The sequence below is a fragment of the Cetorhinus maximus genome, chromosome 13 (genome assembly GCF_964194155.1).
Source record: "Cetorhinus maximus chromosome 13, sCetMax3.hap1.1, whole genome shotgun sequence".
NCBI classification, from domain to species: Eukaryota; Metazoa; Chordata; class Chondrichthyes; order Lamniformes; family Cetorhinidae; genus Cetorhinus; species Cetorhinus maximus.
In genome coordinates this window covers 10216185-10232930 of record NC_135891.1, presented here as the reverse complement: position 1 = coordinate 10232930, position 16746 = coordinate 10216185, and the positions used below count along the sequence as shown (strand labels likewise).

The following is a 16746-nucleotide window of genomic DNA, read 5'->3' as shown; positions in this document are numbered from 1 at the left end:
ATGAATTGGCTATACTGAAAATATTTAATTTTCAGCCAAGATTAATTTTAAGAATGCATGGTTATAATTTATCGCTACTTTTGATTTGCAGTCTGAGTTTTGATGATGATGATGAACAGGAATCTAGAGGTGAGAAGAGCAGTCAGCAGTATATTTGCATATAAACAACTGAAGCTGACCACCTCTCCAGCCAATTATGGGGTATCTAAGTAATTACTACATCTTTATAAAATTAGATAACAGGCTGGCGCTCAAAACATGAAGTGAGAGAAACAAAACAGACTTGTATTATGTGACAACCGGAAGTCGTATTAGCTAGACTTCACTTTTTGTTTCATCTGGAAATTACTGACTTGCTTCTTTTCGCTGCTCTGGTTCCTCCCCTTACCATCAGCATTTTCAAGCCTTTATGTATCATCCATAGGGGGTGCAAATAATAGACTTCAGCTTCACACAGCTGACCAGACCACAGGAGACTGGTACATCTTTGCCTAGGGCCAGGATTTTACAGCCCCGCGTCTCTCCCCCCGGTGGATGCAGCGAGCCGTTTAAATCTCCATTTAGTTCGGCGGGACCATTATATCCCACCGGACGAGAGAGGTCACAAAATCCTGGCTTAGATGCACAATTTCCAAACTGTTTCAACATAAAATACCAAATTTTAAAAAATCTACCCTTAATTTAAACACTTTGCTTAAATAAGTCACTTAATTTAAATTATTGGCTAATTTAAAATGTTTGAGTATAAAAAAAACCGACTTTGAATGATCGGTTTCAGACTGAATTATCCAGGCTGTATAAGTGATGAGCAAAAAGCATTAGGGATTTACTGACAAATAAATGAGTCTGCTGGTAAGTCGCATAATAGAGGCAGAACTGTGTCAGCCGGGCTTAGCTGTGTACCAATGTTTCTACCAGTCGCATGATAGAATCTTCTCTAGTGAGCAGCCACCAGTAGATTCAACGTAACAGGTGAAATGTCTGAGATCAAGTCAAACATAGGCTGGAGGACAGAGCATTGGAACACCATCAGCCTATTTCTCGTGGGGGGTCGGTGGTTGGGGAAGCAGGCAAGGGGTGGGGACGAGGAGATGTACTTCTGAGTTGTTAACACTCTACCCCAATAATTATTTTAATCTATACTGACACCCAGTAAACAACTGCAGATACTTCATTCTGCAGCTTTGGACTGTCTTGATTCTCTTGGTCCTTTTTGTCCAAAACTGGAAGGTGATGAACCCTTGACTGAATCTTCGGGCATGAATTCCCTACCCCCTGCACCCTGCCCCACCTCACCTAGCTCAAGTGAGGGAATGTGTGGAAAGAAAAGCATCTCTTTTGAACACCTGCAATTTTAATGCTGCACACTGTACACACGCTGGGGCATATACTTCAGGGGATCTTTAGTTTAGGTAAGATAGGGTGTATCCAGAACTGCCACACCAGCAGTCACTCCTCCGTCTGCAAACTCTGTGCTCTTTGTACGAAGCAGATGGCCAGGGCTTTCATTCATGATCATCTTCCGACACTTACTACAAGATAGAAGCACAAAGAGGGAGTTAACAAAGAAAAACGAACACAAATCACACACAAGCTGTCACATAAGTATGATAATTCTCATAATATTATTATGATTTATTATAAAAGTTGGTTAATAGTGGGGTTTGGATTGTGTGTGTGTGTGTGTGTGTGTGATTTAATTGAATTGGAGACTGCTGGCTTGGGGGCCTTGACTTATCAAGAGAAGCTAGGTTTGAAATGCTAAATATGTAAACATGGCTGAAATCTTAGAACGTGAGGTGAGGAGAATTTGCATTTTTAGATAAATCAGGGCAGTTTGAATTTCAAAGAGATGGTAGGATGGGGTCGGGGGAGGGGGGTGGGCGGAGGGAGGGGAAGGTGTAATTAAAAATAAATCAAATAAAAGTCTGAACAGAATTAAAAAACACTTACCAAAGTTCTGCAGATGGGTCATTAATTCAGAGACTATCACTGAGCTGAAGACAGACCCAAGGGCGTGACTTCAACTTGTGGTGTCAGAAGAGGTGCAGCTTTACACTGCACCATTAGGCCTCTGCAGTTACCTCACTATTGGGCCCAGCCTGCAGCCAGGACAGCAAGTTCCTGCTGAAGCCTAGGGACAAGGTAGGGGGTCATAGCTTTTCATGCAGCGATCACCTACGCTTCGTCACTGACCACAAGATCTGGAAGAATAACACCGTGCTCCACAATGTAGCATTGTCAAGTACTGGTACATCACATTCCACAATTCAACATGTGTACAACATACAGTGACTCACTCATAACTTATTACTAATTCTACCTTTGACCTCTTTGTAACACCAATGAGTCACAGCACAAAGGTGCATGAGTTACATCAGAATAACGTGGAGATAGCAAGATGCAAGTAGCTCTACTGAATCTCTTCTAATTATTTTGTTGGCATGGTTTTGAGGCCCACCTCATCTCATTAATATGAACACCAATGACCAGACCAACATCTGCCCAAATTAAGACATGGATGAGTGCATTTTACACTTTCATTATCTTCTTATTATTGCCTTAGATTTATTTTGAATTTTTTCACAGAACTTGGGCATTACTGGTTGGCCAGCATTTATTGATTATCCCCATTGCCCTTGAGAAGGTGGTGGTGAACTCCTTCTTGAATCACTGCAGTCCATGTGGTGTAGGTACACCTACAGTGCTGTTAGGGAGGGAGCTCCAGGATTTTGACCCAGCAACAGTAAAGGAATGACAACTTGGTTCCAAGGAAGGCGTGTGATTTGGAGCGGAACTTGGTTGTATTCCAAGCGCTGCTGCCCTTGTCCTTCCAGGTGGTAGAGGTCACGGGTTTTGAAGGTGCTGTGTTGAAGGAGGCTTGGCGAGTTGCTGCAGTGCATCTTCTAGATGGTACACACAGCTGCCACTGTACACTTATGGCAGAGGGAGAAAACGTAACCGCCTTACACAATGCATCCCATGCTCAGCTGAAAGTGGTTTTAACTTGTTGTGTGCTAACCCCACAAACATTTCAGGATGTCAAGGTATACAGATAGTATGAACCCTCATTCCCACCCCATCCTTTGTGTATAACAGGCAAATCATGTTCACATGAACCTGCCTGCTACAATCAGTGAGGAATGCATGTGTTTTCCCCATTCTGGAGATTGGGGTCCCTGAATGAACTCAGCAAATTTCCAGCCTCTGGAGAAGTGATCAGTTTCCACTATTACATGAGCCCATTCCATCATATCACTGAGCCATCCTCTTTGTTTGGCTGCCATTTTTAAAGACATTAAAAAAGAACATGAGAACATAAGAAATAGGAGCAGGAGTAGGCCATATGGTGCCCCCCAGCCTGCTCTGCCTTCAATAAGATCATGTCTGACTTGATTTTTGCCTTAACTTTCCTGTCTGCTCCCCATAACCCTTGACTTCCCCATTGATGAAAAATCTAACTCAGCCTTGAAGATATTCAATGACCCAGCCTCCACTGCTCTTTGTGGAATAGAATTCCAAAGACTAACAACACTTTGAGAGAAAAATTTCTCCTCATCTCCGTCTTAAATGGGTGACTCCTTATTTTTAAACTGTGCCCACTCTTAGTTCTAGATGCCCCTTGGAGGGGGATCATCTTCTCAGCATCTAACCTGTCAATTGCCCTCAGGATTAAAAGAAAAAATTATTTCACAAGATGTGGGTGTCACTGGCTAGGCCAGCATTTTTATTGCCCATCCCAAATTGCCCTTGAGAAGGTGGTGATGAGCTGTCTTCTTGAACCGCTGCAGTGCTTGTGGTGTGGGTACCCCCACAGTGCTGTTAGGAAGGGAGTTCCGGGATTTTTACCCAGTGACAATGAAGGAACAGTGATATTTTTCCAAGTCAGGATGGTGTGTGACTTGGAGGGGAACTTCCAGGTGGTGGTGTTCCCATGTGTCTGCTGCCCTTGTCCTTCTAGGTGGTAGAGGTCGTGTGTTTGGAAGGTGCTGTTAAAGGAGCCTTAGTGAGTTGCTGCAGTGCATCTTACAGATGTTACGCACTGCTGCCCCTGTGCTTTGGTGGTGGAGGGAGTGGATGTTGAAGGTGGTAGATGGAATGCCAATCAAGTGGGCTGCTTTGTCCTGGATGATGTCAAACTTCCTGAATGTTGTTGGAGCTACACCTATCCAGGCAAGTGGGGAATATTCCATCACACTCCTGACTTGTGCCTTGTAGATGGTGAACAGGCTTTGGGGAGTCAGGAGGTGAGTTACTTGCTGCAGGATTCCTAGCCTCTGACCTGCTCTTGTAGCCACAGTGTTTATATGTCTAGTCCAGTTCAGTTTCTCGTCAATGGTAACCCCCAGGAAGTTGATAGTGGGGGATTCAGCAATGGTAATGCCACTGAATGTCATGGGGAGATGGTTGGATTCTCTCTTGTTGGAAATGGTCATTGTATGCCACTTGTGTGGCGTGTTACTTGCCCCTTATCAGAATTTTATGTTTCAACAAGATCACCTCTCGTTCTCCTCAACTCCAATGTGCATGGGCCTGATCTGCTCAACATTTCTTCAAAACACAACCCCTTCTCCTTTGTTTGTGGCTTCTGAACAATATGCCCAGAGTCTGCCATCTTTCTCATCAGGATCAGCCTCATCAGATCTCCTCCTTGTGTTAGTTCAGGGGCCCTCTTTTAAGTCACTATTAATGACGGGATGATGATGGGATAGCGGTAATGTTGTGTCACTAGTATACCAGAGGCCCAGGCTAATGCTCTGGAGATATGTGTTCAAATTTCACCATGGCAACTGGTACAATTTAAACTAAATTAAAAGTAAAGCGAGTCTCAGTAAAGGTCGCCATAAAACAGTCATTAATTGTTGTAAAACCTCATCAGATTCACTAATTCTCCCTTATGGAAGGAAGTCTGTCAGTTAGCTTAACATCTGTCACAGGAAAAATGTTAGAAGATATTATAACAGGGCACTTAGATAAATTCAAGGTTATCAGGCAGAGTCAATATGCTTTTGTGAAGGGGGAATCATGTTTAACCAATTTATTGGAGTTCTTTGAAGAAGTAACAGGTGCTGTGGATAAAGGGGAACTGTACTTAGATTTTCAAAAGGCATTCGATAAGGTGCTTCATCATAGGTTATTGTGGGAAATAAAAGCATATGGTATAGGGGGTAACATATTTGCATGGATAAAAGATTGGCTAGCTAACAGGAAACGGACAGTTGGCATAAATGGCTCATTTCCTGGTTAGCAGGATGTGATGAGTGGTGTGCCACCAGGATCAATGCTAGGGCCGCAACTTTTTACAATTCATATAAGTGATTTGGACGAAGGGGCTGAAGGTATGGTTGCTAAATATGCTGATGACACAAAGATAAGTAGGAAAGTAAGTTGTGAAGAGGGCATAACGAGGCTACAAAAGGACAGAGAAATGTTAGGTGAGTGGGCAAAGATCTGACAAATGGAGTACAATGTAAGAAAATGTGAGGCTGTCCATTTTGGCAGATTGAATAAAAAAGAGGCATATTATCTAAACAGTGAGAGATTGCAGAGCTCTGAGATGCAGAAGGATCTGTATGTCCTAGTGCATGAATTGCATAAGGTTAATATGCAGGTACAGCAAAGCTAATAGAACGTTATCATTTATTGCAAGGGGAATTGAATACAAGAGAAATGAGGTTATGTTTCAGTTATACAGGGCATTGGTGAGACCCTATCTGCAGTACTGTGTCCAGTATTAGTCTCCTTATTTAGGGAAAGATGTAAATACATTAGAAGCAGTTCAGAGAAGTTTTACTAGATTAACACCTGGAATGGGCAGGTTGTCTTATGAGGAAAGGCTGGACAGGCTAGGCTTGTATCTGCTGGAGTTTAGAAGAATAAGAGGTGACTTGATTGAAACATAAAATCCTGAGGAGTCTCGGCAGGGTGGACGTGGAAAGGATGTTTCCTCTTGTGGAAGAATCTAGAACTCGGGGTCACTGTTTCAAAATAAGGGGTCGCCCATTTAGGACAGAGATGATGAAAAATGTTTTCTCTCAGAGGGTCGTGAGGCTTTGGAATTCTCTTCCTCAAAATGTGGTTCGGGCAGAATCCTTGAATACCTTTAATGCAGAGGTACACAGATTCTTGATAAACAAGGGGGTAAAAGGTTATCTGGGGTAGGCAGGAATATGAGGTTAAAATCAAATCAGCCATGATTTTATTGAATGGCAGAGCAGGCCCGACGGGCCGAATGGCCTACTCCTACACCTAATTCGTGTGGTCATATGTATCCTTACCTAGTCTGGACTACACGTAACTCCAGATCCACAGCAACTGCCCTCTGAAATGGCCTAGCAAGTCATTCAGTTCAAGGGCAATTAGACATAGCCTACAAAATGCCCACATTCCATGAAAGAATAAAAAAACCATTAAATCCATTATGAACATACACAAGGAAATGACATGCTCGCAATAGAGCCTCCTAAAATGGAGTGATCCAGTTCCTGTTATTATGTTAATATAACACACACCAGGTTTCATAAAAATCCCACTTGGAGCACTAGAATTGTTGCCAACACTCCAGGGGTTAAAGTAAGAGTCAAAGCTTCCACTGCTGCTGCAGTATCCACATTTGTAGATGTTGGTGGAGAACAAGGAATGGCACCAAGATAAAAGCAAAAAACTGCGGATACTGGAAATCCAAAACAAAAACAAAAACAAAAATACCTGGAAAAACTCAGCATGTCTGACAGCATCTGTGGAGAGGAACACAGTTAACGTTTCGAGTCTGTATGACTCTTCAACAGAACTAAGGAAAAATAGATGAGAGGTGAAATATAAGCTGGTTTAAGCGGGGGGGTGGTGGGACAGTTAGAGCTGGATGGAGGGCCAGATAGAGGGTGGAGATAGCCAAAAGATGTCATAGACAAAAGGACAAAGAGGTGTTGACGGTGGTGATATTAGCTAAGCAATGTGCTAATAGGTGACATTAAGGGTAGAAAGCAGGACAAGCAAGGTACAGGTAGCCCTCGTGGGGGTGGGGTGGGGGGAAGGGATCAAAATAGGCTAAAATGTAGAGATAAAACAATGGATGGAAATAAATTTAAAAATAATGGAAATAGGTGGGAAAAGAAAAATATATATAAATTATTGGAAAAAAAGGGGCATCGGAAAGGGGGTGGGGATGGAGGAGAGAGTTCATGATCTAAAGTTGTTGAACTCAATATTCAGTCCGGAGGGCTGTAAAGTGCCTAGTCGGAAGATGAGGTGCTGTTCCTCCAGTTTGCGTTGAGCTTCACTGGAACAATGCAGCAGGCCAAGGACGGACATGTGGGCATGAGAGCAGGGTGGAGTGTTGAAATGGCAAGCGACAGGGAGGTCTGGGTCATGCTTGTGGACAGACCGAAGGTGTTCCACCAAGGAATGACACCAACTCCTTCATTTCATAGAAAAATATTGCCTATTCGAAACACAGCAGTGTGGACATTTTGGGGGAAGAGGCAATTCCTCTGGACGTTGTGCCTTTTAGAAACTCTCATCACGAACGTGCTGAAATACGCGAGTCGAGAACCCATTTTTTTATGATGTCACCAACGTATAATGACAGGAGAATTCTTTATCCTGAGCGAGACAGGATCCAGCTTGGCTAAATGTGGTTGAAAAGCCTGGTGTCCACCCACACAAGACTGCCACTTGGCAAGGCTCTAGATGTCTGCTCATCCCTGTGAAACCATGTCATCATCCAGTAAAAGACAGAGACTTTCTCATCGCTCAAGCACTTAATGAACAGATAATTATTCTGAAAAGCAGTGAGTATGGTTATGTAGATAAAATGACCATATTTCGCAAAGCAAGGTCCCACAACAGCAGTGCGGCGAATGACACTGGGAGACCTCCCTGCTTGTCTTCAAATACCTGACCCACTGGAACATACCTATCTGATGGCTGTCTTCAGCAATACAGCCCTCAATGCTCTAATGCAGAGCAGACCTGGGGCTCCCGCCTTGGGAAAAGAGCGGGGACCCAGAGTGGCTGTGCAACCAACTGAGTCAGCACCTTCAGCAGAAAATGGCAGTGGGGGTGATGAACGGGGGAAACATGATAAAGGTGGACAGAGTAAGAAAGAGATTAAGACCTTTTCTTACCTGATGTAGACTCCAAACACTCCCAACTCAACCACACACTCTGACAGCTTCAAAGCCGATCCTGGGTGCAGTAAGTAATTCTTCACTGTCTGTGGTTTGATCCTGTCCATCAGGATATAGGCTGATCTCTTTCGTCCATCCTTAATGTTTCCAAGAAGCTGCTTGAACTCTTTTCTAAAGAACTTGTTTCCTGACAGAAACATAAACAACAAGAATTAACACACTATTTTTGGCAGGAAAACGACAGGCAACATCCGTCAACTAATGCTTTCATTGTTGGAAAGTGACAACATGCAAATGGCATTTTGTCATTTAATAAAACCCCAGGAAGTTTCACAGGTTTAGGTGAGAAATGAATGCAGATGAATTCAGGGTAGAAGCATGGATGAAGAGTTAGATTGAGTGCAGTCTGACTCTGATCATATTCTAACTTGCTGACACTTTTACCTGTCCTATTGCAGCCAGCATATCTCCTGTATTTGCATCTGGATCCATATGATATCAGGTCTAGTCCAAAATTCATTCTCGAGTTCCCTCCCACCCCTCATTTCCATGCTGCCAGAACACAATTTAACTTTTCACTATGGATAACTCTTTGATCACCACCAGGAATCCACCAAGGCTTCTTACGCAGCACCTTCCAAACCCCCCTCCACTACCATCTAGAAGGACAAGGGCAGCAGATAGATGGGAACTTCCACCACCTGGAAGTTCCCCTCCAAGTCACTCACCATCCTGACTTGGAAATACATCGCCATTCCTTCACTGTCGGTGGGTCAAAATCCTTGAATTCCCTTCCTAACAGCACTGTGGGTGTACCTACACCACATGGACTGCAGCGGTTCAAGAAGGCAGCTCACCACCACCTTCTCAAGGGCAATTAGGCATGGGCAATAAATGCTGGCCCAGCCAGCGACGCCCACATCCCGTGAATGAATAAAAAAATGTTTAACTTACTGCTAAGCCAATAGCAAGTCCTGGTGACCAAAAATTTCCAATCAACACAACATCAACATCAACTAAAATAAAACCACCTTTGTTCACCTTTTGGCCAAAGGCTCTTCAATTAACATCCAACTTTCAGACAACTTCCCCAGACCAATAATCTGCAACCTCAACGTGAGTCCCGAGCCAAGCTTCAAATCTCACATCCCAGCATTGGATCCCTTTCCTTCAGTATTCACCAACCTTCAAGGACTTCCTAACCCCTATGTATCAATTTGTAAGTTCCTTGTCCTTATCTTTCTGTGGCGCCAACCCTCTTGGCTCCGTAGCCTCAGCCAGTCCTGTACTTCTGGACACGTCCTTTGCTCTACAAGTCCTGATACCACTTGCATCCTCTGTTCTCTCCATTAAAACCAGTGACAGAGTCTTGAGCTCGCACTCCCCAACTTTTCCAAAGACCTCATTATCATTCTGCTTTACTTCAGAAGGCTTTCGCCACCATACCATTGCCGCAGTTTTCACATCCAACGCTTCCACTACCACTCGCTATCTATTATTTTCATTTCTGCAAAGCAACTTGGGATGCCCAGGACTTTGGTGCCCATATCATAACTCGCACCAGGTCCATCGACCCCTGTACTCGGTGACCTACACATGGCTCCCTATCTGGCAATGCCTCCACTTCAAAATTCTCATCCTGGTTTTCAATTTCATCCATGGTCTCGTCCCTCCCTACCTCTTGTCATGACCAGTGAGTCATAACCCCAAATCGCTTATGTACCTATTGAACTTTTAAGCAAAACATGTGTTTTCTAAAAAAAAGAAAGGACATACAAGCAAAGGCTGAGACTGTGAGGTAATCACATGCTGGAAAATTCCTCTGTGGATTACCTGACTCACTAGTTCAGAAAGAACGGAATGTTGCACCTAAGGGGTGTGACACGGCCTACTTCAGTCAGAGGCAAAACAGACAATGCAAACTGAACTGTAATCTCCTGCGCTTGCAGAGACAATGGAAAAATGATTACCACCTCCTGTGGGTTATATCCTAGATGGTGGGCAGGAGGTGAGTTGAAAGGAAAGCAGTTCCTGGGTGAAAGACATGTTTTTTCTCTCCAGCAGTACTCAAGAAAAGGGGTTAAAAGCCAACTGCAACCCTAGTTCTGGGTACTAGCCTGGTGTTCGTTCTGGTGTGTGTGCGCTGTGAATCATCCCATCGTAACGGCTGCAACATCACCACTTACTCCTCATGTACAAGCCAAAGGACTGATTTCTTTTATTTTTGGACTCAATTTTTCGTTTCTAACCCGTGTGATGTGTGTTGCATTTTTATTATATTTTCTCAGGTTTACTAACTAATAAGTTCACTCTTTGACTCAAGACAGCCTGGTTAAATTGGCTCCTTTTAAAGCATAAACACATTTGGACTGGGACAAGGTATCCACAAGGGAAGGGATCCTTTTTAAATTAACCTTGTTGCGGCCAAACCGAGGGGCCGAATAAAGAAAGGGAACCAAGTTCACCCCTCCTCACCCGGGAGCATAACAATTTCAGGTACCTTGTCTGGGAATTTGACAAATTGAGGATCTTGACCAGGTTTTAACAAACTTGGGGGACCACGCCTGGGGACCGGTTGTAACACTAATCTCCTCTAGCCCCACAACCTTCCAAGATCTCTGCAGGTCTTCCAATTCTGGCCTCACTGATTTTCATATCTCTACAATTGGCGGCTGTGCTTTCAGCTGCCGAGGTCCAAAGCTCTGGAATTACCTCCCTAAATCTCTTCTTAACAGGCAATCCTTCCAATTTACCTGTTGGGCCAGTCCTAGTGTGCTTCACTTTCAAATCATGTTTGATAATCGCTTCTGAGAAGTGTCTTGTGGTGTTTTGAAGTCAAAGCTGTGCACAAGTGCAAGTTATTTTATTACTTTAATGGTGCAAAGTAATGTTGAGAGCGCTTTTGGAGGGAGGGGCAGAGAGACAGGGTAGAAAGGTACAGAGGTTTAGGGAGATGGTTTGAGGCTTTAAGGCGTAATGGGTGAAGGTCCTTGGATGACAAGTGAAGAGGCCGCGGGACCTATTAGGTCCACCCCAGAGGGTAGACTGGCTTTAGTTGAATGTCTCAACTGAAAGACGGCATCTCCAACAGTGTGCACTATCATCTTACCTCCTCCCTCCCTTTGTGGTTTCAGCACAAAGCCTTCAGGATCTTCCATTGCTTTCGTTATTATTTCATCGCCCTCAGGACCCTGTCACCAGAGAGAAAGACCAAGTTAAACTATTAATCATTTGAGGTGCAGGGTCATTTGGTTTCTTGTGGGTTAATTTTCTTCAATCTGCCATTGTGAGAAAATCCCAGATTGATCTTCACACTCAGTGTATTGATCAGTGGATATAACAACTTGCTTCTCAAAAGCTTCCCCCCTCCCTTATCCTCTAATTTTCTCCTCCATTCCTTCCACTCCTGAAGCACTCGCTCATGATGAAGTTGGGTTTTATGTGCAGGAACTGATTTCCAGTAGCTGCACTTGTGAATGTTAACTGCTCGTTCTTTTCCTCCAACCAATTCTACCGTTAGTGTCAATTCCTTTTTTGAAGGTCCATCAATGTCCTTGGGTTCTCTTAACCATGTCCCATTTATACAATGAGCCCAGACTGTGTTAGAAAGCTTTATGGCCCTCAAGGGACATCACTATCGAGTGTTCCTGTATTCACTAGAAGAGCACACGGGTGATTAGGGCAAAAGGCCAATAGGAACATGCTTATTGTTACTCAACTGGTGGTACAACACTGACTGTGGGCAATGATTTGATGCTAGGCCTTTCTTGATCTGCACAGACCAAGTTTGTATTCCCTTGAGTGTAGAAGATTAAAGAGTGATGTAATTGAGGTGTTTATCCTGTCAGATTCTTTAAGTATCTTAGAGAGAGGGAGAGAAAGAGAGGCTATTTTCTCTGGTTGGGGTGGGGGTAAAAGGACAAGGGGGCATGACCTCAAAATTACAACTAGACCAGTCAGGAATGATGTCAAGAAGCGTTTCTTCACAGAAAGGAGAGTGAAGATCTGGAACACACTCCCCGTCCAAAATGCCATTGAGGCTGAGGGTCAAACGAAAAAAGTTTTTGTTTAGGGAGGATACTCAGGGATATAAAAACAATGCAAGTAAATGGAGTTGAGCTACTGGTCATTCATAATCTAATTAAGATCAGACAAAGAACAGGCTTGAGGGGCTGAAAGGACTGCTCCTGTTCTAGTGCATGGGTCAGCTAGTCAATGCCTTAACCAGCACTGTTTAAAAAACCTCATGCACCAATTCTTACTCTAGAACAAAGAACAAAGAACAAAGAAAAGTACAGCACAGGAACAGGCCCTTCGGCCCTCCAAGCCTGCGCCGATCATATTGCCCGTCAACTAAAACATTTTGCACTTACGGGGTCCGTATCCCTCTATTCCCATACTATTCATGTATTTGTCAAGCTGCCTCTTAAACACCACTATCGTACCTGCTTCCACCACCTCCTCTGGCAGCGAATTCCAGACACTCACTACCCTCTGCGTAAAAAACTTGCCCCGCACATCTTCTCTATAGTTTTCTCCTCTCACCTTAAATCTATGTTCCCTAGTAATTGATTCTTCCACCCTGGGAAAAAGCTTCTGACTATCTACTCTGTCCATGCCACTCATAATTTTGTAAACTTCTATCATGTTGCCCCTCAATCTCCGTCGCTCTAGTGAGAACAATCCGAGTTTCTCCAACCTCTCCTCATAGCTAATAACATCCAGACCAGGCAGTATCCTGGTAAACCTCCTCTGCACCCTCCCCAACACTTCTATATCCTTCTGGTAATGTGGCGACCAGAATTGCACGCAATTTTCCAAGTGTGGCCTAACCAAGGTTCTATACAACTGCAGCATGACTTCCCAGCTTTTATATTCAATACCCCTGCTGATGAAGGCAAGCATGCCATATGCCTTCCTGACTACCTTATCCACCTCCGTTGTCACTTTCAGTGACCTGTGGACCTGTACACCCAGATCCCTCTGCCCGTCAATGCACTTAAGGGTTCTGCCATTTACTGTATAATTCCCGCCTGTATTAGACCTTCCAAAATGCATTACCTCGCATTTGTCCGAATTAAACTCCATCTGCCATTTCTCCGCCGAAGTCTCCAACCGATCTATATCCCGTTGTATCCTTTGACAATCCTCTTCACTATCTGCAACACCTCCAGCCTTAGTGTGGTCTGCAAACTTACTAATTAGCCCAGTTACATTTTCCTCCAAATCATTTATGTGTACTACAAACAGCAAAAGCCCCAGCACTGATCCCTGCAGAACTCCACTAGTCACAGCTCTATTTTAATATAACCTCCCTTAATGCACTCAAGATACCATTTACATTTTCACATGAGATTGACGGGAATATTTCAGTGTCACAGTTCGAAGTAAACTATTGATGGATAGCTCTGGTCAATACACAGTGAAAGCTGCTGCAGTAAATGCAAAACGTGAAGTCAGTGGTCCTGATTTCACTTTACGTGGCTACGTTTTGTATAGCAAATCTCATAAGACAAAATGATCTTTCTTTAAACAGATACCAAACCCCAATGGGTGACAGCATTTACTATCCGTGTATCCAGCCATAAGTAATTTCCTTCCCACTCGCCAGGGGAGCAATCATTCGGAGAGTTTTGCAGCTGTAAAGTGCAACTATCTTTACCTCATCGATGCTGTACAGGCCGACAAAAGTAGCGCAGATTCGTTCAGTGGATTTCGGGCACTCGGAGAAGTACTTCTCTACCACTCCGCTGCGTGCAATCTCCTGCTGTACCTTCTTGGTTCCCACAAGTTGAGTGGCAATATCCGGACATTTAATTGCTTTGGAACACTCAATCAACAATCGTGCGTCCCAGCACTGAAGCAAAGAAGGAACAAAAAGTTAAATGGGGCACAGTGACTGTTTTGCCAACATAGCACAATATTACCACTAATCCTGTGTAAGACCCACATTAACCGCTTCACAAGCATTACTTCCACTTCTCGTAATTTAGAACCATTGTTACGACCGGTCCCTGGGCAAGATCCCCCAAATTCATTAACTTCCCAAACGGGACCCCAATGTTGTTACGCTACCGGAAGAGGAGGAATGATCCGGCTCCCCTTCTTTATTCAACCCCCTCGTTTGGTCACAAGAAAGTTAATTTAAAAGTGATCCCTTCCACCCCCCCCCCAACTCCGTGGATGCCTTTTCCCAGTCCAACTGTATTTATGTTTCAGAAGGAGCCAATTGAACCAGGCTTCCTCGAGTCAAAGAGAGAGTGAGTTTATTAGTTACTAAACACCAGAGAAAAAAATAATAAAAATGCAACACACAGACACATGGATCAGAAATGAGAAGTTGAGTCCAAATAAAAGCTAAAAAAGATATGTGAATCAGTGTTTGGCTTGTCCGTGAGGCGTAGATGGTGAAAGGTTGTGGCCGTTAAGTTGGGTGATTCCGGTACAGCTGACTTTGGCAGTTGAGCAGTTGGTTTGGAGACATTTGGTTCTACAGGTTGGCTGAAGAAGCTGTCCTATTTCCTTTTTGATTGTGGCTTTGCTGACTTGCCTCCAGCATCAGAGAGAGAGAGAAAGAGGGAGCCTTTTGCCTGTAATCTGCAGGGGTGCCTAGCTAACGATCTTCTGCTGTGACTCTCACAGCACACTAAAACACTAGTTCTTGTTCTCTAGTTCTCGATCCCATTCTCTCAGTTCCTTCACCTCCGTTGCATCTGTTCTGATGATGCTACCTTCAAAAACAGTTCCTCTGACATGTCCTCCTTCTTCCTTAACCGAGGTTTTCCACCCACGGTCGTTGACAGGGCCCTCAACCATGTCCGGCCCATCTCCCGCGCATCCGCCCTCACACCTTCCTCTCCCTCCCAGAACCATGATAGGGTCCCCCTTGTCCTCACTTATCACCCCACCAGCCTCCGCATTCAAAGGATCATCCTCTGCCATTTCCGCCAACTCCAGCATGATGCCACCACCAAACACATCTTCCCTTCACCCCTCCCCGGTGGCTTTCCGCAGGGATCGTTCCCTCCGGGACACCCTGGTCCACTCCTCCATCACCCCCTACTCCTCAACCTCCACCTACGGCACCTCCCCATGTATACGCAAAAGATGCAACACCTGCCCCTTCACTTCCTCTCTCCTCACCGTCCAAGGGCCCAAACACTCCTTTCAAGTGAAGCAGCATTTCGCTTGCATTTCCCCCAACTTAGTCTACTGCATTCGTTGCTCCCAATGCAGTCTTCTCTACATTGGAGAGACCAAACGCAAACTGGGCGACCGCTTTACAGAACACCTGCGGTCTGTCCGCAAGAATGACCCAAACCTCCCTGTCATTTGCCATTTCAACACTCCACCCTGCTCTCTTGCCCACATGTCTGTCCTTGGCTTGCTGCATTGTTCCAGTGAAGCTCAACACAAACTGGAGGAACACCACCTCATCTTCCGACTAGGTACTTTACAGCCTTCCGGACTGAATATTGAATTCAACAACTTTAAATCTTGAACTCCCTCCTCCATCCCCACCCCCTTTCTGTTTCTTCCCCCTCCCTTTTGTTTTTTCCAATAATTTATATAGATTTTTCTTTTCCCACCTATTTCCATTATTTTTAAATTTATACCTTTTATGCCCTGTTAGTCTTATTTCACCCCACCCCTACTAGAGCTGTACCTTGTGTGTCCTGCCATCCATTCTTAATTAGCACATACTCTTAGATAATATCACCACCTTCAACACCCCTTTGTTTTTTTGTCTGTGACATCTTTTGATTATCTGTTCCTATCACTGCTTGCTTGTCCCTACAACCACCCCCCCCAACTTCTCTCCCCCCACCCCCCCACCTTAAACCAGCTTATATTTCACCCCTCTCCTAATTTTACTCAGTTCTGTTTAAGGGTCGTGAGGACTTGAAACGTCAACTTTATTCTTCTCCGCCGATGCTGCCAGACCTGCTGAGTTTTTCCAGGTAATTCTGTTTTTGTTTTGGATTTCTAGTATCTGCAGTTTTTTGTTTTTAACACTAGAACACTTGCCCACCCAGGTCAGGCCTGCAGCTAGCTTTTAACCCGTTTCCTTGCATATTCCTAGAAGGAAAAACACAAACACGACTTTTGCCCAGAGTCCGCTTTCTTGCAACTCAGACCATTTCCACATTGAGTGGAAATTTCAACAGATGGGTTTGGATGCCTGCTGAGATGTGGCAATTAGTCTCCACTGTCTCCACAGCCACAAGAGATTAAAGTTCAGTCATTTGTCTTTCATCTGTTCTTTTCAAGTGTCTCCATCTGAAGTAGGCCTCGGCATTGTTTTAGGTGCGACATTCCATGGTCTCTCTGGACTAGTCGGTCAAGCAAAATCCACAAAGGAATTTTCCAGAAAGTGGTTACTTTACATTCTCAGCCATCATTTGCCCAGTGTATTTGCTTGCATACCTTTTAAAAAAAATACAAGTCTTTTTTTCAATATGCCCGTAAGTAATTCAGGGCCGTAATCCACTGGTGTGACACCAGAGAAAAGTTATGGTGCAGAAAGAGGCCATTCAGCCCATCTTGTCTGCACCAGCCAGAAAAAGAGAAAAAAAACTAGCTGCTTGTTTTTAACCTCACTTTCCAAGTGCCTGCT

At 44.2% G+C, this 16746-nt stretch overlaps 1 protein-coding gene across 1 annotated transcript; it reads right to left on the bottom strand.

Annotated features, from left to right (window-relative positions):
* Positions 1-1266: 1266 nt before the first annotated feature.
* On the bottom strand, positions 1267-16528 carry LOC144689121 (glutathione synthetase-like). The gene is made up of 5 exons (XM_078556261.1): positions 16517-16528; positions 13792-13986; positions 11239-11320; positions 8127-8316; positions 1267-1532 (listed from the first exon to the last, which is right to left on the bottom strand). Exons 1-5 carry the CDS (start codon positions 16526-16528, stop codon positions 1409-1411), a joined length of 603 nt encoding a protein of 200 aa, XP_078412387.1. The 3' UTR covers positions 1267-1408.
* Positions 16529-16746: the final 218 nt, after the last annotated feature.

Coding starts and splice junctions, on each gene's coding strand:
- LOC144689121 (XM_078556261.1), bottom strand. Junction 11,321..13,791: donor GCCTGTACAGCATCGATGAG/GTAAAGATAGTT, acceptor CTCTGGTGACAG/GGTCCTGAGGGCGATGAAAT. Junction 8,317..11,238: donor ACCACAAAGGGAGGGAGGAG/GTAAGATGATAG, acceptor TGTTTCTGTCAG/GAAACAAGTTCTTTAGAAAA.